Source organism: Balaenoptera ricei, chromosome 15, assembly GCF_028023285.1.
Source record: "Balaenoptera ricei isolate mBalRic1 chromosome 15, mBalRic1.hap2, whole genome shotgun sequence".
Lineage (NCBI taxonomy): Eukaryota > Metazoa > Chordata > Mammalia > Artiodactyla > Balaenopteridae > Balaenoptera > Balaenoptera ricei.
Window position 1 is genome coordinate 26,371,944 of NC_082653.1, and position 20,110 is coordinate 26,392,053.

The 20,110-nt window shown below is 47.1% G+C and overlaps 2 protein-coding genes across 11 annotated transcripts in view; both read right to left on the minus strand.

Annotated features, from left to right (window-relative positions):
• MAPRE1 (microtubule associated protein RP/EB family member 1) overlaps positions 1 to 10,729 on the minus strand; it is a 28,685-nt gene extending 17,956 nt beyond the window's left edge. The window contains exons 1-2 of the mRNA XM_059897237.1: positions 10,655 to 10,729; positions 5,804 to 5,927 (exon numbers count right to left, since the gene is read on the minus strand). Coding sequence (XP_059753220.1) covers positions 5,804 to 5,924 — 121 coding nt within the window. The 5' untranslated portion in view covers positions 5,925 to 5,927; positions 10,655 to 10,729. The remainder of the gene's footprint in view (positions 1 to 5,803; positions 5,928 to 10,654) is intronic.
• Positions 10,730 to 15,863: 5,134 nt separating this feature from the next.
• DNMT3B (DNA methyltransferase 3 beta) overlaps positions 15,864 to 20,110 on the minus strand; it is a 36,831-nt gene continuing 32,584 nt past the window's right edge. For 5 of the 10 annotated variants that reach the window (XM_059895864.1, XM_059895859.1, XM_059895855.1 and 2 more), the window contains 3 exons: positions 19,555 to 19,624; positions 18,692 to 18,810; positions 15,864 to 17,335 (listed from right to left, as the gene is read on the minus strand). In XM_059895864.1, coding sequence (XP_059751847.1) covers positions 17,194 to 17,335; positions 18,692 to 18,810; positions 19,555 to 19,624 — 331 coding nt within the window. In that variant the 3' untranslated portion in view covers positions 15,864 to 17,193. The other 5 variants (XM_059895863.1, XM_059895861.1, XM_059895860.1 and 2 more) reach the window with 3 other exon arrangements.

Sequence of the window (20,110 nt, forward strand, 5' to 3'; positions counted from 1 at the left end):
AGATTAAACCATACAAAGTTATTGTTTTATAGATCAAAAATGATTGAACAGTGGCCATATCTGGGGACTGGTACTGAATACATTCTATTTTTAAAATATTAATTACGTACTACAATGAATATTACTTTTATAATCAGAACACAAAAAAAGAAGGTAAATGTTTTTTACAAAGAAGTCTGTCAGCTGCTTTTTTACAAAAGGGCTCAAAACTCCTGGCCTGTAGCTGTCTCAGCTTGTTTCAGAAGAGGTTAAAAGGGGCTTTCCTTCCAGTCTCTGCCTTAATAACAAAGGCTGGCAACATAAGCAGGGTAAGAAGAGGACCCCTCAGGTCTTCCTTGGTGGTGCAGTGGTTGGGAATCCACCTGCCAATGCAGGGGATGTGTGTTCAATCCCTGGTCCGGGAAGATCCCACATGCCTCAGAGCAATTAAGCCCGTGCACCACAACTACTGAGCCTATGCTCTAGAGCCTGCAAGCCACAACTACTGAGCCCGCGAGCCACAACTACTGAAGCCTGCACGCCTAGAGCCCATGCTCTGCAACAAAAGAAGCCACCGCAATGAGAAGCTCACCCACCTCAACGAAAAGTAGCCCCCCCACTCGCCACAACTAGAGAAAGCCCACGTGCAGCAACGACAACCCAATGCAGCCAAAAATAAATAAATTTTAAAAAAAAAAGAAGAAGAAGAGGACCCCTCTTACATGGCTGCTGTCCCAATGATCTGGGGCAGGAGAACAGGTCCATGTAAAATCTGTGGCTGGAAAATGCAGACAGACTTAGGGTTGGACCAACTGTGTCATGGCACCAACCACCAAGTCTCTGCTGACTGCCACAGCCCCATTCTACCAGGATCTGTGCTACTAGCAAAGAACACACAAGGGCACAATGCAGCCCCTTCTCCAAAAGCCTGCAATATCTCAAGTGCACTGGCTCTCAACCCTTTTGGGTCAAGGGTCCCTTGGAGAATTAGATGAAAGCTGAAGTCAATATTCTACACAGGATAGATGCCTTTCAGGACTTCCCTGGCGGTCCAGAGGTTAGGACTCTGCACTTCCAATGCAGGGGGCATGGGTTCGATCCCTGGTCAGGGAATTAAGATCCCACATGCTCTGTCACAGCCAAAAAAAAAAAAAAAGGATAGATGCCTTCCTATCAGAAAACTCTAGATTAAGAGTCCTCAAAGTTTTACACATAGGAAACACTCTATTAAATGTAAAAGTGTTCAGACTTTTGGAAGTAGATGAGGCTTAAGTCATCTTAAAGGATGAATAAAATTTGGAAATAGAAGGCTGTGAGGAGTCATTAATGCAGACATTAAAAGTCGGCCTTGAGACATCAGAGGTAAGACCAGGAGGGACCAGGCTCCAGTGTTAAACGTCACTCGGATTCTCCTCGGGCTTCAGTAAACACAAGGATCTGAGGAGCCTCACTTTCTCTCTGACTCCAATCCCCAGGCAGCAGACCTTTTTCGGGGACACGGTGTCTGCGGCTCATCCTGTTTGGTCTCATACTTGAAGCTGAGACCCCATTTCCTAAAGACCAATGTGAAACACAACACAACCTTCTACATACTCTGAGAAAAGTCCCACACGGCTCTCAAAAGGTGAACTAGCTGTGAACAGAAGTTTGTTTATAAATCACGTGCATAAGTATTCTGCACTGGGACTTCCCTGGTGATTAAGAATCCACCTGCCAACACAGGAGACACGGGTTCGAGCCCTGGTCTGGGAAGAACCCACATGCCACAGAGCAACTAAGCCCGTGCACCACAACTACTGAGCCTGTGCTCTAGACCCCATGAGCCACAACTACTGAGCCCACGTGCCACAACTACTGAAGCCCACATGCCTAAAGCCCATGCTCCACAACAAGAGAAGCCACCACAATGAGAAGCCCACTCACCGCAACGAAGAGTAGCTCCCGCTCACTGCAACAAGAAAGACTGCGTGCAGCAACGAAGACCCAACGCAGCCAAAAATAAATTAATTAATTTAAAAAAAAAAAGAAGTATTCTGCACATTATACTGGGGAAAAGCCCTTTATCTAGGATACGAAAAACGGCAGGCAGCAGGCAAAGTTGAAACTCTTCACAGATTTTTAATGAGACAATATCACTATAATTGATAATATGTAATTTACATTTGTTCAACTCTCCTCCAAATGCTTCTTTTAAAAAGACAGAGCATGTATACAGCAGAAAAGAGTACAGGCTGTGTGGTCAGAAAGATCCTGGGTTCAAAATCAGGCTCTAGGGCTTCCCCGGCAGCGCAGTGGTTGAGAATCTGCCTGCTAATGCAAGGGACACAGGTTCGAGCCATGGTCTGGGAAGATCCCACATGCCACGGAGCAACTAGGCCCGTGAGCCACAACTACTGAGCCTGCGCGTCTGGAGCCTGTGCTCCACAACAAGAGAGGCCGCGATAGTGAGAGGCCCGCGCACCGCGATGAAGAGTGGCCCCCACTTGCCGCAACTAGAGAAAGCCCTCGCACAGAAACGAAGACCCAACACAGCCAAAAATAAATAAAATAAATAAATAAATTTAAAAAAAAAAAAAAAAATCAGGCTCTATAACGTCTAAGCTGTGCCCCGTGCAGTCTCCTCCTGTGTAAAACGAGAATGTGTCCTGCCCCTTGAGAGACCTAGGTTCACCTCAAGGGTCTGGTGCAGAATCAGTATCTGAGAGCTATTTTTACAGGTAAGCCTCACAACAGCACAAAAAGTGAACCAGATCCTACTACCCCAGTTTATAGATGAGGAACCAGAACATTATGCGACTCGGGACTTCCCTGGTGGTCCAGTGGTTAAGACTCCGTGGTTCCAATGCAGGGGGTGTGGGTTCAATCCCTGGTTGGGGAACTAAGATCCCACATGCTGCATGGAGCGGCCAAGAAATAAAAATAAATAAATAAGAATAAAATAATTTTTTTTTAAAAAGTTATGGGGCTCGTCCAAAGTCACATGGCTCAGTGCAGACTGAAGTCTCTTCATGCCCAGTCCTGACTACTCATGACAGCTCCCTGTCTGAGACAAATCTGAAGCCAGATCAGCACATATACAACTTATCTACATGTGAAAAGAGATCTCATTTTTGAATTAACTAAGTGAAATACATCTTGGAGTATATTTATAATAGAAAGAGGTAATTTTTAGGGAGAAACTGCTGGTGAAAAAGCTGGCTCCAATGAACACTAAGATGACCTCATCCCCCCCCATTAATCACAAGGCAAACAAGTGCTTTAAAAGCCTCCAACAAATGAGGATGTGGCAGTGAAACTGAGGAAATTAACAGAAAGTAGGGGGAAAGCAGCGCGGATCTAAGACTAACAGCCAGTGCCTACGACTAACAAAGCAACTGATGTTTAATAAGCATGACTCCTGGGCAACTCTGTCTCAGTGTACAACTTCACATCGAGCCTGTCTGACTATCTATAAAACTGAGATTAAATCTCACAGGGGAGGGATTTCCCTGGTGGTCCAGTGGCTAAGACTCCGTGCTCCCAATGCAGGGGGCCCAGGTTCGAGCCCTGGTCAGGGAACGAAATCCCACATGCCACAACTAAGAGTTCACATGCCACAACTAAAGATCCGTGGGCACTTCCCTGGTGGTCCAGTGGTTAAGAATCCGCCTTCCAGGGACTTCTCTGGTGGCGTAGTGGTTAAGAATCTACCTGCCAATGACACAGGTTCGACCCCTGGTCCAGAAAGATCTCACATGCCGCAGAGCAACTAAGCCCGTGTGCCACTACTGAGACTGCGTGCCACTACTACTGAAGCCCGCGCACCTAGAGCCTGTGCTCCACAACAAGAGAAGCCACAATGAGAAGCCCACGCACGGCAACAAAGAGTAGCACTGGCTCGATGCAACTAGTGAAAGCCCACGTGCAGCAATGAAGACCCAACGCAGCCAAAAAAAAACAAAAAGAATCCACCTTCCAATTCAGGGGACACGGGTTCGATTCCTGGTCGGGGAACTAAGATCCCACGTGCTGCTGGGCAACTAAGCCCACACGCCACAACTACTGATCCCGCGCCGCAACTAGAGAAGCCTGTGTGCCGCAAAGAGCCCACGTGCTGCAACTAAGACCCGACGCAGCTAAATAAATAAATAAATGTAAATAAATTTAAGAAAAAACCAAAACAAAAACAACAAAAAAACGAGGTATGCCTGTACATTTCTACAATCATCTGAAAGGTTACAAAACTTAATAACAACAAAAAAAAATCCCACGTGCCACAACTAAGACCCAACTCCGCCAAAAATAAGTAAATAGATTTATTTTTAAAAAAAGAGGGTTTCCCTGGTGGAGCAGTGGTTGAAAATCTGCCTGCCAGCGCAGGGGACACAGGTTCGAGCCCTGGTCTGGGAAGATCCCACATGCTGCGGAGCAACTGGGGCCGTGAGCCACAACTACTGAGCCTGCGTGCCTGGAGCCTGTGCTCCGCAACAAGAGAGGCCGTGACAGTGAGAGACCCGCGCACCGCGATGAAGAGTGGCCCCCGCTCGCCGCAACTAGAGAAAGCCCTCGCACAGAAATGAAGACCCAACACAGCCAAAAATAAATAAATAAACAAATAAATAATTTTTTTAAAATAGTAAATATATATTAAAAAAAAAAGAAATTAAAAAAAAAAGCTGAGAATTATAAAAAGAAAAAAGAAAGAAAAGTTGGAAATAACCTAAATGTCCCAAAATTGGGAAGATATTAAACTCTACCATATCTACAGAAAGAAACAGTATACAGCCATTAAACGTAATTATTTCCAAGACAGTGGAAGACACTAGAGAATATCCACAATTTAATGTTAAGTGAAAAAAAGCTGGAATATATACAAATATATGTGAGCACAGAAAACACCCAAGCAGTGGCTTTCTCTAAATGAAACGACCAGCATTTTTTATTTTCTTCTCTCTAGTTTTCTAAAGGTTATACAATTAGTATAGACAGAAACAGAACATGTTTTTGTTCTTGTTTTAAATCATTGCCTCTCTGCTGGATTCTTAGTAAACAGTAGGTCAATAAAGTTGTGGCTAAAATGGCAAACTTGCCCGAGTTTGGGCTTGTGCTACTTGGGAATAAGAAACGCCACTGAGGGCTTCCCTGGTGGCACAGTGGTTAAGAACGTGCCTGCCAATGCAGGGGACATGGGTTCGAACCCTGGTCCGGGAAGATCCCACATGCGGTGGAGCAACTAAGCCCGTGCACCACAACTACTGAGCCTGCGCTCTAGAGCCCGTGAGCCACAACTACTGAGCCCACATGCCATAATTACTGAAGCCTGCGTGCCTAGAGCCCGTGCTCTGCAACAAGAGAAGCCACTGCAATGAGAAGCCTGTGCACCGCAACGAAGAGTAGCCCCCACTCGCCACAACTAGAGAAAAGCCCACACGCAGCAACAAAGACCCAATGCAACCAAAAATAAATAAATAAATAAATAATTTAAAAAAAAAAAAAGAAACACCACTGATAAACTAATATAGAACTAGAACAATTACAATTATTGTCCTTAAATAAGTCACTTCAAATTTGGATGCACAACAGTGCAGATGGAGAAGCTGGGACTAAGCTGCAGGCCTCAGAATGGAGCCTCTACAGCGGGAGATGGTGGACACACAGGTCAGAACAAAGCACACTCTTTTTAAGCACAGTTCCTCTCAGAAGTGGAACCAGGGCAGAGCTGAAAGAAACGGGGCAGCCCCAACACAGAACCTGAACCTGCACCTTTTGCAATCAGATACGGGCCTGTGCATCCCTGAAGGACCCGCAGGCTTTCCTGGAAAAGGGGCCGACTGATTTCTCTTACCTGAGCACAACTGTTCAATCTTTGTCAGATTCAACTGCAGAGACTCATTGATCCAGGCCAGCATGTCATGTCGACTGAGGTTATCACTGGTGACCGACGTTGAGTACACATTCACTGCCATCTTCTATAGCATGTGAGGAAAAGAGAAGGACTCGTGTTATTGGGCAGCAAGAAGGAGCAAGCATTTCCTGGAGTCACCAGAGCAGACCTGTGGGGACACTCAATTTATAAGCCTCACCTTCTTCACCAACAGGCCAAACCAGAGACACTAGGATTCCAGCCACGAGCCTGGATTTCCATGAATAAACACGACCTGAAATGAACGGCCCAACATCAGCCAGCCTAAAATTCAAGCCCCATTTTAATGTGATTGGTATAAAATTTTAAGCTACAAAAAACACTAAGTAAAGGAATGATTAAGTGTTTTATGAAGGGAGGCTGATGCACAAGCAAAAATGTTCTCTGCTTAGAAAACGTCAATCCAAGTTTATCCACTAACTTATCAAAATGTTTACACCAGTTTTCTTCAGATGGTGGGCTTTTGTATTAATTTCTCTTTATAGTTTCCACTATGAAGTTTTCCAAATTTTCTTTAAAGACTATGTCCACTTTTATAATCAAAAAAGTAAATAACCTTTTCAATAACCTAAGTATTACAAGGTGTTGGCAAATGACCTCACAGTGAAGAGACCTTAGTACCAATTCTCTGCTGAGCCTCCTGAAGACAGGGCATCTGAGGGCCTACTAAGCACCAGGAGCTTAGCAGACACTTGTCACTTAACCCAACAACTTGCTGCAAGGCTCACTTTATTCTCCTCATTTTACAGATAAGGAAAAAGGTGCAGCACAGAAGCCCTAGGAACTGGCAGCCAAGTCTGCCCGGCCCCATGTCCCACATTCTTTCCCCTCCCCAAGAAAATCTGCCCCTCACCTTTCTGCCAGGCTTTCCAATTCAAAACAACAAGCACAGAGAAACACATTAACTGAAAATGTTTACCAAGCACTGTTCTAGGGACAGGGAAACAGATATGCAGGAAAGACAAGCTGCCTGTCCATAGGAAGCTCACTTTCTAGTACAAGTCTGACCACATACACAAACAAATGTCATTTCACGCGACCATTTACACAATGAGGGTGGAGGGGAATGTGGTCAGGGAAAGCCTCTCGGAGTGGATGTTTGAGCTTAAGAATCAGAAGGAGGCAACCCCGCGGAGATGTGGAAGAAGGGTGCCTTCAGCCCAGTGAGCAGAAGGGATAGCAGGAACAGAAGTGGGAAAAGAAGTGAAGAAGCCAGATCCTGTTAGGACTCTGCAGGCCGTGATGAGGAATTTAGATTTTATTCTTTAACTGTTAAGGAATCCATTGTGGGGATTTAAGTGGGGTAGAATCACACTCTCGTTTAAGTTTGAAAAAATCACCCTGGGACTTCCCTGGCAGACCAGTGGTTACGATGCCATGCTTCCACTGCCAGGGGCACGGGTTCGATCCCTGGTCGGGGAACTAAGATCCCGCAGGCCGTGTGGCACAGTGTGGCTAAAAAAAAAAAAAAAAAAAAAAAAGAAAAAGATCACCCTGACAGCTGGTGGAGAACAGACAGTGGGAAGGGAAGACTCAAGCAATACGAGATAAGGGCAGGTGTATCCAGATCTAAATGAAATCCATGGGCAATTACCATGAGGACACATGACTATAAAATATTAAATTTCACGATGACCTTGACACTTGTTATTTTCCTTGTTTCATATGACATCAATATGACCAACAGGAGGAAAAAAACTTAGAGCAAATTTGGAACCACCATGGGTCGCCATGCTCTCTTGTGGCACTTCATTCCTTCACCTAGCGACTAGCTAGACTTCCCACGTGTCTCCTGCACACCTCACAAGTCACAGCTACAGAATGTGAGAGCCGGAAGATGAAGATCTCCCATCCAATCCCCTTTTTATGAACAGAGGTGACTGCGGTCTAGAGAGATAAATGACTTGGCAGGTCTGTGCCCTCACATCCCACATTCCCCCATCCCCCACAGCACTTGGCACACTGCCTTGCACACGACGGGCTCAGTAAATGCTACCTGTTTTCAGGCTGGCAGGAGACAGAAAAATGTGTCTGTGTAAACTTTTTTCAGAAAGCAAACTATCAACACTATTACTTAAACTTAAGTGAGAAAACCATGTTATACAAGGAGCCAACACAATTTAGTTCCTGACTCCACTGGGAAATTAATCCCACAGCACTTCATTCAAACCTCTGCAACTGTCATTACCTCTTCATTTCTGAATAATTCCCGGATGAGATCTGGACCGGTAGGCAATTTGCTCCATACCAAGAGCTGAGTATTTGAAGCCTGGGTTTGAACGTGAGGCTGTCACTCATTAGTTGTATGACCTTGGGCAAGTTACTTAACTTCAATATACCTCAGTTATCTTGTGAGTTAATGCTACCTATCTGAAAAGGGTGAGGTGAGGTTTAAATGAGATAATGCACAAAAAATGGTTTGGTATTAAACAAACAAGCGCCAGGGCGGGGAGGGACCTTGTCATCCTCCTATCTCCAGCACCAAAAACAGTGCCTGAGACCTGCCACCACCATCTCTCATCTCCATCCACCACAATAGCCATCAAATTAGTCTCTAACTCAAACTGTTTTTACACAGCAGCCAAGGACAATCTTCTGAATCAAAAATAAGACCAAGTGTCTCCTCTGTTTAAAATCCCCAAATGAATGAATAAATGAAATGCATACTGTGTGCAAAATGCTATTATCAGGTACCAAGGCGAGACACATCCAAACAAAAACCACCACGGTCCCAGGCTGAGCACTTGTAATCTATTTTGGCGACATTCATACATACATACATCGGGTAATGTGTGTGTCATGCTGCCATAAAATGTAAGCAGCTGGTTAAGCCACGTGTGTCTCCTGACCACACCCCAGCTCAGAAAACATTAATGGCCTTTCATCATCATATAATTCAAAACTCTTTCATTAGCAGTACATTAATACCTGGCCCCATGTGCTTTGCAAACTCTGCAACCACTAAATACATGGGGTTAGGCACCCTGTGGATGTGCAGTAAACATCCACTAACTCAACTACTTAATTGGCTCTTCCGGGCAGTCAAAACAGAGCCCAATTCTCAGAGCATCAGCTACAGCTAGCGACAGCTCACTCTTCCTCTACAAGGATCCCACTGCTTGGCCTCAATGGAAGACCCCATGAACACCACGCAAACCTCACCCCCTTAAAAGGCTCCTTGATCCAGGTTTCAAGTGCCTTGAAAAAAGCTCCCCCTTGCCTCTCCAGGTATCTCTTCTCCTTCAGCAGGTCTCCTAGCAGGCCCCCCAAATCCACTTTGATTCACTGATGGCTGATGAGCACCTATTACTTTCAAGGCACCATACTGAGCCCTATGGAAAGAGGGGGAGGAAGGTGCCACCAGAAAAAAAGCAATGTGACCCTAAGTAAATACTTCACCTCTCCGGATCACAAAGAGCTCACCTGTAAAAGATGAACAGTATCTTCATCACAAGATGGTGGTGAGGATTAAATGAGAATCTGAGTGAAAGCACAGCATGTCCTAAGCTTCCCTATGTGCCAGAAACCACTACACACTTTGACACACCACCGCAAAGGGCACATTGGATGAAACATGCCCTCTAGATCTGGTCCTCAGGGAGGCAGCATAATACAGAGGTTAAGGGCCTGGACTCAAGAGTCACAGATGTGGATTCAGCCACTTGCTGGACACCATAAAGCAAATCATCTCTCAGAGCCTCAGTCCCCTAATTTGTAAACTGAAGACAATAACTCTTACAGACAGTGTAATATTAAATGATATAATGCCACACAACACCTGGCACACAGCAAGTGCCCAATTAGCAAACAGCTATTATTACTACTCTTAGAGATACCTCATTACAGAGGTGGATGGCAGGCCCGGTGTACCTTCCTTCAATGGGCCTCAGGAGTCTCATTCCCAAAATGGAGGAGAGGCCAAGCTCTGCCCTGCAGCACCCCAGGTCAGCTGTGAAGCAGGGACTGAAAAAGCACTGTTCATGTCACCTTGTTATATTGTCTTCCCAGTGAGCATATAAAATTATCTTTCCCAGGTATTAATTTTCTCATTTCCTGTCTTCCCACCATAATGTAGATTCCTAGAAAGCAGGCCTTTGCCCTCCTGCTCCTGGGTGTATAGCCAGCGCTTAGCACAGTGCCTAGCACCTAGTGGACGCTCAACAAATACCGATGAAGAAAGAAGGAAGTCCAGTGAGCTGGCATGCTTTTTGCTTTTTTGCTATACACCACGACGAGAGCTTTCTGCATGTAGTATCTTTGTCCCCCGTTTTACGGACGAGAAAACTGAGGCCCAGAGAGGTTAAAGCACCTGCCCAAGATCGCACAGCAGGGAATTCAATACAGGTATGAATCCAAAACCCGAACTCTTAATCATCAGGCAGCACCGTCTCCTACAATGGGGGTCCGCAGACCTCCCAGCAGAACCCACTTCAACCACACACACGCCCCCTACCCGGCCCAGCCACCCCGGAACCTCCTGCCTCCGCCGTCCGGGCTCCACGCCTCGGCCGCGGCCCATAAGCCCCCACGCCTCCGAGAGGCAGCCCCCACTTCCGGCCCGAGGCCCCGCCCCCCAGCAGAGCGGAGAGCGCGCGCCCCCCAGCCTGGCCCGCGCGCGCCGGGTCACGGCCCCGCCCTTCCCCCACCCGGCCCGAACCGCACCGCTGAGGGGAGCGGCCCGAGCACCGCTCGCAGGACCCGCCGGCGCTCTACCCGCCCCGAGGCCCGCCCGTCCGCCCCCGGCCGCCGCCCCGTGCCCGCTAGCCGGCTCACCAGCTCTCGGCTGGACCGCGTCCGCTGACCGTACCCGGCTCCGGTTCCGTCTTCGTCTCGTTCAAACCGCCTGACCCCGCCCGCCCGCCCGCGCGATGACCTCACACGCACCCCCCCCGTTACGCGCCGACGTAAAGGCTCGTCATCGCCCGCCGGCTCCTTTTATAGAGAGGGACTAAGCCGCGCACTGGGGGCGGAGCCCGACCCTTGATCGACGGCTGGGGTGCCCAAGGGGCGGGGCGCCGGCTGCCGGGGCAATGCAGCCGCGTGGTCTGCCGCAACCAATGAGATCCCTCCTCGGGCCGGGGTGACTCCGCCTAGAAGGCGGGATCCAGTTACAAATTCTACACCCCAGTAGCCAAAAAAATTGGTTTTACAATGAATTTCTACAAAAATGAGTTATTGGATAAAAAATAAATCAATACGGTCTTTGAGGAAGGACTTAAAAGTCACCTCAGAGACACATTCTGTGACTCTTCTATCTAGAAGGACCCTATAATCTCATCATCCGTTTTTTTCTTAGTATAGTCATCTTGTTTGTTTATGCCTTTATTGTCTGCCTTTCCATAAGTTCCACGGAAGCAAGGTTTTTCTCAATCCTGTTCCCACCGTGTCCCAGAGCCTGATACATACGTTCTTAGTAGAGACTTGCTCAAAGAATGAACTACACCCACTTTACAGAAGAGGAAACTGAGGGTCAGAGAGGTCAGCTGCCCAGCATCACAATGACTGATCCAGGTTTCTAGCTGGTTTCCTTGTCCAAATATCATTTATTCTTGTGTTCAACAAATATTTATTTTCCCTGATCAATCAGGCCCTAGGATTTTGGTGATGACCAAGAACCAGACATAGCCTCTCAGCTCTTAAAGTTTCCAGTCCAGCAGGGAAAGCAAAGCACGTAACTAATTACACATCACTATTTAATTACAAACCAGACTTAGTGTTAGGCAGGAGGAGGCTGTGGCAGGAGTGATGGCACCTGCATTGCAAGAGGTAGGGTCCTGGAGGCCTCTTCTGGGCTGGGTCTCTCCCTCCCCTGAGGCCTGGAGAGATGTTCAGGGAAGAATAGGTTGGGGAGCTGGGGCAGGAGCTATTTATCAACTGGCCTGGAGGCACTTCAATATTTTAACCACCAGTATACTGCTGGGTAGTCTCTCTGGTGTGCAGTGCTCCAAGAGTGCAGCATGAGACCTGACCTCACCTGACCAGTATGGGAAGGCTTTCCAGAGTTGATAGTTGCCCTAAAATATGAGACGTTAACCCAGCACAAGAGTAAGGGTAGGAAAAGACAAACAAGAGGATGCAGCAAAGAGCCCTGCAACCATACGATTACAGCAGTAGTAGTAATATTAGCACTATAGTGAATTGATACGAAGTCTGGATAATTGAGTAAAGATATTCATAAGTGATTTGGGCAATATAATGTGTTATCATCTTATACACAAGGATATTAAGTTTCCAACAGTTTCAGTGAATTTCATAAGTAGCAAAGCAAGCAGGCCTGGGTTCAAATCCTGACTCTGCTAGGAGTTAGAATCAAATGATGTGTGTAATGTTCTTAGACCACTCCTAGCACATAGTATGTGTTCAATAAATGTTAGTGATTTCGAAGTCCCTTTCGATTAATGTCAACATTCAATTACTGTCAACTGATTGTTGTCAGCAGTACCTAAAAGCCATTTTGGGTGGGGGAGGAATGGGTGTGGGGAATGAAAACCAAGTCAAGAAGAGCCTCAAGCGCCAGTCTAGAGTTTGAACATGGTTCTAGAGACACAGGACATCACAGGTTTCTGAGCAAGGGCCTCAGAAATAAAACTCATCTACCCTCCCAGGAGACAGCTCGCCAAAGAGGGAGGGCCACGTGATCGCCTCAGTCTCCACCCTCCTCCCTGAGGAGGTTAGCCAAGGTTGTCTGGGTCAGATTAAGCTTTGACTGAGAAAGGCCAGAGGGTAAACAGAAAAAAAGAACTTCCATCCAGCAGGTGAAAGTTGGGAGACTTTACTATGCATCTCTAAGCTACCGTTTTAAAGTATGAGGTAATCTCATTTTCCCAGATAGAAATTGTGAGTCTCCTCTCCGAAAACAAAACAAACAAAAAGCTATGACTTCAAGACCCGAGTTTTCCAAATGTATGACAAGATTATTGAACTAAAAAATGGTGTCAGGTCTCATTTGCCTTGAGGACCTCACAAGCTCATGGAGGAGAGGACTGCAAAAGTAAGAAATGATAATACAGAGTGCTTTGTGCTGAGATGGATTCTTCTATCTGTCCACAGGGAAGGAGGGCTCAGATTAGGGGATGTCTCTTAATGCTGCCTAGAATGGAGGCAAAGGAGGCTTCCTGGAAGAGGTGAGAACTGGAGGACCAGTCTGGCAAAGCGGAGAAGGCTGTTCCAGGCAGAGAATAGCACATGCAAAGACACAGTAAGCAGTCCCAACTCCAGTAATAAAGTTAAACAGAAAGAAGGAAGAAAGGAAAGAAGGCAGAAAGGAGGGAGGGAAGGTAAGCTGGAAAAAAGTAAGAAGGGAAGGAAGCAAGAAAGGTAAATTGTACCATAGGCTGCAAAGGGCAGCAGGTAATTTCAGGATCCAAACACACACACACACACACAGATGCAGGTGAGACCAATGGATTCACAGCGCAGATTCTAACTTACACCTCCTTTGCCACTGGCTGTGTGGCCTTGGGTATGTTAGACTTCTGAGCCTCAGTTCTCTTACCTATGATCACAGTAATCACTGCCTCACTTCAGGGTTGCTGGGAGGATTCTCTAACAGTAAACATTAAAGCAGCTGCCGTTTACTCAGCACTCACTACCCGCAAGCACTCTGCATGTGCTTCACATACACTGAATCATTTGATCCACACATCAGCTTTATGAGGTTATTATCTCCGTTTTACACTGGATAAACTGAGGCACAGAGTGGCTATGGAACACATCCAAGACCACAAATAAGGAGGGGGTGAAGCCAGGAGAGGCATCCAGTCTGGCTGCAGAGAGGAATCAAGGATGAAACACAGGCCTGGAACAGAGAATCACTCAAGAAGCAGTTGGCTGGAAAACCAGAGGGACGGAGGGAGAGTGGGGCACCCTCTCTGTCTAGTGCTGATCCCCCACCAAACAGCCATGGAACTGTCCAGAGGTCAGTCCCTGCACCCCCAGGAGAGATCCCTTCCACAGGTCTCTGGGGTGCCGGTTGCCAAAGCCACCCCCATCAACTCTCCCTAACAAGGAGCACGGGGACCCCAACATGATGGGGGGGAGGGGGTGATGGACACAGTTTCAACGCCAGATGCTGTTGCTATAGTTAGCATCTGAGCCCAGCTCCTTTGAAACACCTAGGTGAATATTACCTGTCCCTCCTTTTCAAGACTTTAATACATTAATATTGGATGTTACCATCACTACCAGCACCGTCATTAACACTGCATTGATTAATGGGTTTCGTTATCACAATGCCATTCAATACATGTGAGGGCTTACTACATGCCAGGCACCAGGCAAAGCAATTTACCCAGATCACAGCCTTGAACATTCACAGCAGCCCTAGGAAGTAGGTAGGATTTATGATCCCCACTTTTATAGAGATGAAAAATTCCAAGGGTCACCTGCCCAAGTGACACAACATGCCAGACCCCAGATACAGCCCCAGGCAACTGGAAGACTTTTTCAGAAAAGGCCTACTTGTGGTACAAACCAACTACTTCCCCAAGATCAGAATTTTCATTACATTCTCCATTTGGCCCCAGACCTGGGATCACTGAAATCCAAACCTGGCCCCCATCTTGAGAAAACACAGAGAACTGCCCCGGCAGCCCCAACAAGGTCTCCCCGCTAGCCTGCCCACAGGTAGGCCAGGACACCCAGGGGCCCCTCACAGGGCAAGCTAGTTCATCTCCTCTTGGGGTTTTGAGGCCGAGGCTGTTTATTTTGCTTCATCCTGTCCTGGCATTTGGTGCAGCACTGTATACAAGATGGCTTAATAGGGCAGCCAAGGCCCCTGGGGCCTGAACACCTGAGCAGAGTGCCAGCCTGGCTTGGCTTGCCAATTGACAATCGTCTCACCATGGCAACTTGCACCTGGGCTGTCCTAGCCCAGCAGTGCCTAAAAAAATAGCTGGTTTCTCATTCTCCAACTCTGGGCCAGACCCTTTCTGAACTTGGCCTTATTAAGGCCCACAACTCTAATCATGGAGGTGGCCATGATTATAACCTATCTTATGTGAAGAAACTGAGGTTCAGAGGTGCCAAGTCCAACTGAGGCTCAATTGATACACTATGTGCATCCCATTTACACACCTTTCTCCCTCTGCACGCACCAGCTGACCGATATTAACCTCTGGAGAGCTATTGAAATCAGCTCCTTTGCCCTGACCCATGGTTAGAGATAGTGAGACATGAGGATTATGGCATGATGGGCTCTGGGCTTGGGACACCTGGCTGGGTGGCCCCAGGTGAACTTTAAGATGGAACTACTGAAGGGAGTTGCAATATTAAGCTTAAGCAAGATACACATTCCACCCAAAGAGCTGGAGCCACTGGCAGCTATGTTAAAATCTCGGACCAAGGGCCACTCCCAACAAGTCCCCTCACTGACTGTGGCTGAACTGTGATATGACAACTTGGGAGCAGTGGAACAAGGTGCAGGGAAAGCCTACAGAGGGACAAGGAACTGGAGGATCAGCCCTGGGATTCCTGAGTCATCTTCACCAGCTACCCAAGAGCTGTAATAATCTGGAGATGGCTGTTCCAGACATCAAGGCTTTAAATGAACTCAAGCACTCCAGTTATTTGTTTGGGGAACCAAGGTTTAGAAACCCATTCACTAACCGAGATTGGTTCTTGGACCAGCAGCATGGAATTCTCAGGCTCCACTCCAGACTTAATGAATCAGACTCTGGGGATGGGGCCCAGAAATCTCCACTGAACAAGCCTTCCAGGGAACACTGATACATTGGAGTTTGGGGACCATGGCACTAGATTTGGGGGCCACCGTGGTACTTATGTACTGGGCTTGTTGAATGAATGACCTACTGCGACCACCCACCTTTCCACTTTAACCAGGCCCTCACATACCCCACCCACCTGACCTGCAAAAGAACAAAAGGGACACCAGACTGTTAGAGAAATACTGATTTTAATTCAACATAAGGTAAACTCTAGGCATCTGTCATCTTTCAGCCTAAAAATTAGCAAAACTGTTGAAACAAGGCACAATTTTTCCCCATACTTTGTTACATGGCTCCAGTTACAAAAAAAAATATGAAAATGTTAAAACAAAAATAGATGTCTGAGATTTAAAAAAAAAAGTGTATAAAAAAACCTCCCACAAAACCTGTCAACATTGTTCCTTAGTCTACAAAATAGCACCAGTAAGAAGAGTAAAAGGTGTTAAAAACCATTACGACAGCATTTCTGAAATGCAGCTTGTCCGACCTCCCATTCTCCCTAAAAACGATTTATCGATTTATCATGGAATAAAAAAGGACTTTAAGATCTCTGGAGGGAGGGTCGAGCTTTTATTGCAGTTTTCCCCCTGCAGTCTCTTAGATGAGGGGAAAGTGCGAGGAATGTGCTTCTGCCCCTGGCTGTCACTGCTGAGTTTAGAGAAGCCTAAGGAATTGGGGTGTCATACTTCTAATCTGGGGACCTGTGCCTGCGGAGTAGTCTGGAGGGTGGGGGGATGGGTGGGGTGGCGTCTTACCTAAGCCTCCTCCTTCTCCCCCCTCACACGGGGAAGGGGAGAAGACAGTGAGAATCCATACCTGTCTACACAATATATGGCAGCTTATAACCCAGCCCACCCCTTCCTGAGCTTCCAGAGGGTTCTATTGCAGTCACTGGGAGGGATTTAGCTAAGGGTAGCCCTGCCCTTGGGTTTATGGGGAAAAAAAATAGCCCTGAAAGTGATGATGATGTCATCCCGGCTGAAATCACCATCCTTGTGGAAAATACTCTTAATGGGCCCCGGATCCCAGCCCTTTATACTGAGGCCAGGGGAACGTGCCGGGGAAAATTCAAGACAGACATGGACATCATGTCCTCTTCTGCTAGCCCTAGAAGAAACCATCCTAGGCCCTTAAAAGGTCCCTTAGCTACATGTCTACTGCCACACACTCCTGGAAACAAGGAGCTGCAGACATTTAAAAAATTAAAGTCTTGCAGTAACTGTCTTGGGTGATTTTTCAGCATTAACCTGAGTATCGGAGAGCTGTCGGCACTGTGGTTTTGGTATCTTAGCCATCGTTTCTCTGAGCGGTAAACCCAGGAGGGAAAAAAAAGCCATCTTACTACCTATTTCAAGTTTTAAAATTTTAGAAGACAAAATAAGCACCGTGTTTGGCCGCTCCGAGCGGCCAGGTCTGAATTGTGCACAAGGAGATGGCACCTCGGGGTCCCCCTGCCAGGAGGGGACAAGGCAGCTCTGCTCCTGACGAGGTACTCGGCCCGACCCCACACAGCTGAGCTGGGAAGGGCAGAGCCTGGGTGCACCTCCTGGGTCGTGGCTCTGCCCACACGCCCTGGTGCCTGGGGTACTATTCACAGGCAAAGTAGTCCTTCAAGGGGGCGAAGAGGTGTCGGATGACAGGTACACTCCAGGACCTCCCGAGCAGCTTCTGGCGGGCAACACGGCCCATGTTGGACACATCTGTGTAGTGTACGGGAAAGCCGAAGATCCTGGGGGTGGGGAGGGGGGCACCAGAGTGAAAACACAGGGAGTCAGATGTGCCCCCTCCAGCGTGCTTAACGCCTCTGGGAGATCCTCGCCTTGGCAGCCAACGTGGCGCTGCTCTTCCTGACCTTTGACCCGTCCCTTCCACCAGGCCCACCAGGCCTTCACATGAGCCCTCTCTTGACCCCCAGAGGTCAGGCCCACCAGTTCTTCAGCACAAAGGACTGTCATGAGGGCATGGTCCCTTTCTGAGGGCACCTGTCTTGTGCATGCCCCTACACTGGCACAATGCTCCTGGCACATAGATGGTGCTCAGTGGACCTTTCTCAAATGAATGAATGCCAAGATGGCCAGCCAGCCAGCAGACAGAAACGTATCTCTCCTCAAACCACACAAGGACAGAAGTTAGGCAATTGCCTTAGTAAAGAATAAGGACACTCACAAAATGGACCTTATTTCCAATCATCAGATGCTCAGATAATTTACCATGAGTAAACTGAAGCATCCTGCATTTTCTTTCTTTCTTCAAAGCAAACTGCTGGATCAAGGGCCAAGCTGGACTTAATGGTAGATGGCAACCAAATATACCAACAGCCTCCTGAATGGAATTCTACCACAGGTCTGGGAAGAGGCTACAGATACACTGGACCTCATTCTTTCCCAGGTTTACAATCTAATACCACAAATTAAACCAAGAAATAAATCCAGTTGTAGAACTAAAATATCTGGAATGTAAATACTCTATCAAATAACCGCAAAACACAACCAAAAATGTAAAGAGGAATAGTCATAGCCTTTACTACATTCTAATCACAATAACAAAATAAAACAAAAGGAGTGAGAGAAAAAAATTAAATACAGAACAGGAGAAATGAAATCTAAGAGCTGGTTCTCTGAATCAAAATAGACACACTACCAACTTAGTCAAATAAATGGATAAGGGAGAAGACAGACTGTGGCTAAGGAGGAATCAGCTTTAGAACAAGCAACTTGGCAGGAGGAATCCTGAGAAAGAGCAATGGCATGTCGGCGGGGTTTCCTTTAGCTGGATCCTCATACATCCTAGTGGCCCAGCATGGTGGGGCAGGCAAATGCCAGGGCAGCACAGCCAACATAGACAGATGTGCTGTCTCATGACCTCATGTTTTGGATTCCTCACCACCACAACCCTTTTGCCATTTCTGCTAGGAAATAAACACTAACTGAAAAGGTTACTCCCAGCCCTGCTAACACAGAAGGTCAGTGAGAACATGTGGAATTAAGGCAAGCACTTGCCCATTTGCACTGCTGGCCTTAACCATGTTTTCTTCCCCTTTCTCTCTATCTGCTTGATTCCCCTTTCCACATACAGCCTTGCTCACCTTTCTAGCTCAGTGCACCACAAAACATCTTCTTTGCCATTCATGACAACAGGGAAAAGTTGGTTTTTCCCCTGTCTGATCGAGTTCGACTTGGTGGTTATTGTCTGTACTTTCTTTAACTGGAGAACAAAACGACATCATGGAGTGAGCACAGAATGAAGGGTTCTGGGTCAAGGCTCAGAAGCAGGTAAGGGAAGGAGGAGGGAGGGTGGGTGGGAGAGAGAGAGTGGCAGGGCCGGGCTCCGACAGGGAATGAGAAAAGGAGAGTTGGAAGGACAAGAACACTCTGTGCTTCCCACAAACGCCAAGAAGTTAATGAACAGGAAGGACGAGCCTCAGAGAGAACAAGAGATAAACAACAAATGACCACAAATGAGATCACATGGGGACCAAGAAAACAGAGTTATTGATCAAGCAAGATTAAGCAAAATTAAAAGTCCACCCAGATTGTAGAGGATGGTCAACCAGGGTTTGAATGAATGGAGCTTAGCTTAATGGAAACATTGAAAAGTAAGTTTATGGAGATCTTAATAGAATTATCCATGACTTAACCATAGATTTTTTTTTTTTTTTTTTTTTGCAAAAGTGTACTCATTTCTCACTGGGAGGATGAGCTGAGTCTCCGTGGAGTGTGCCTTCACAATCGGAAAGTCTACTTGACTTTTCTCAGTGATTTTTGTTTATCAAGAACCTCTCCTACACTGTACTTGAAGACAGGATAGAACAATTATGTGGGGAAAGAAGCCCAGCACCAGGGAGTCACGTGGGGGGAGGGGCAGGAACAAATTGGACACCAAGGTCAAGTCCCGATTAGAGATCACCAAGTGCATTTCCCAGTGGGCCAGGCACAGAGCACATCTTACCTTTGCTGTCCTATTGAACTCCAGGCAGTCCTGCAGCTCGAGTTTATCATTCTTTGATGCTATCACAGGCCTGAGAACATCCAAAACCCATTACTTTCTACCACCTGGAAAGGGGCCTTGGCTAGGTGCCTCCCAAGGTGGGAGTGAGAGCCCAAGCTGCAAAATGTGCTCTGGCAGTGAACTTTGCTACAAATACATGATAAAAATGGCCCTGGCATGAGCACAAGCCTGTGTGCTGAGCCAGGGACAGACTAGTCCCTTGATGGGGGCCGAGGGTCGGGGAGCCCAATGTCCAGGAGTGAATGCTCCTCCTTCCCAAATGTTAACAGTAGTCAAAGCTCCTTCACTGAGGGGAGTAGGATGGAGAAGCCCATTGTTGGAGGAGTCAGGAGACGCCTCAGTCTCAGCCCCACTGCTCACTGGCTGAGTGAATGACCTTGAGCAAATTCTGCCACCTCTCTGAGCCTCAGGAGCTTGGATTAGGTATTTGTGGGTCTACTCACTACAACTAGCACATCAAACCCATGATTTGTTGGCTTATTGCTGGAATGCAGCC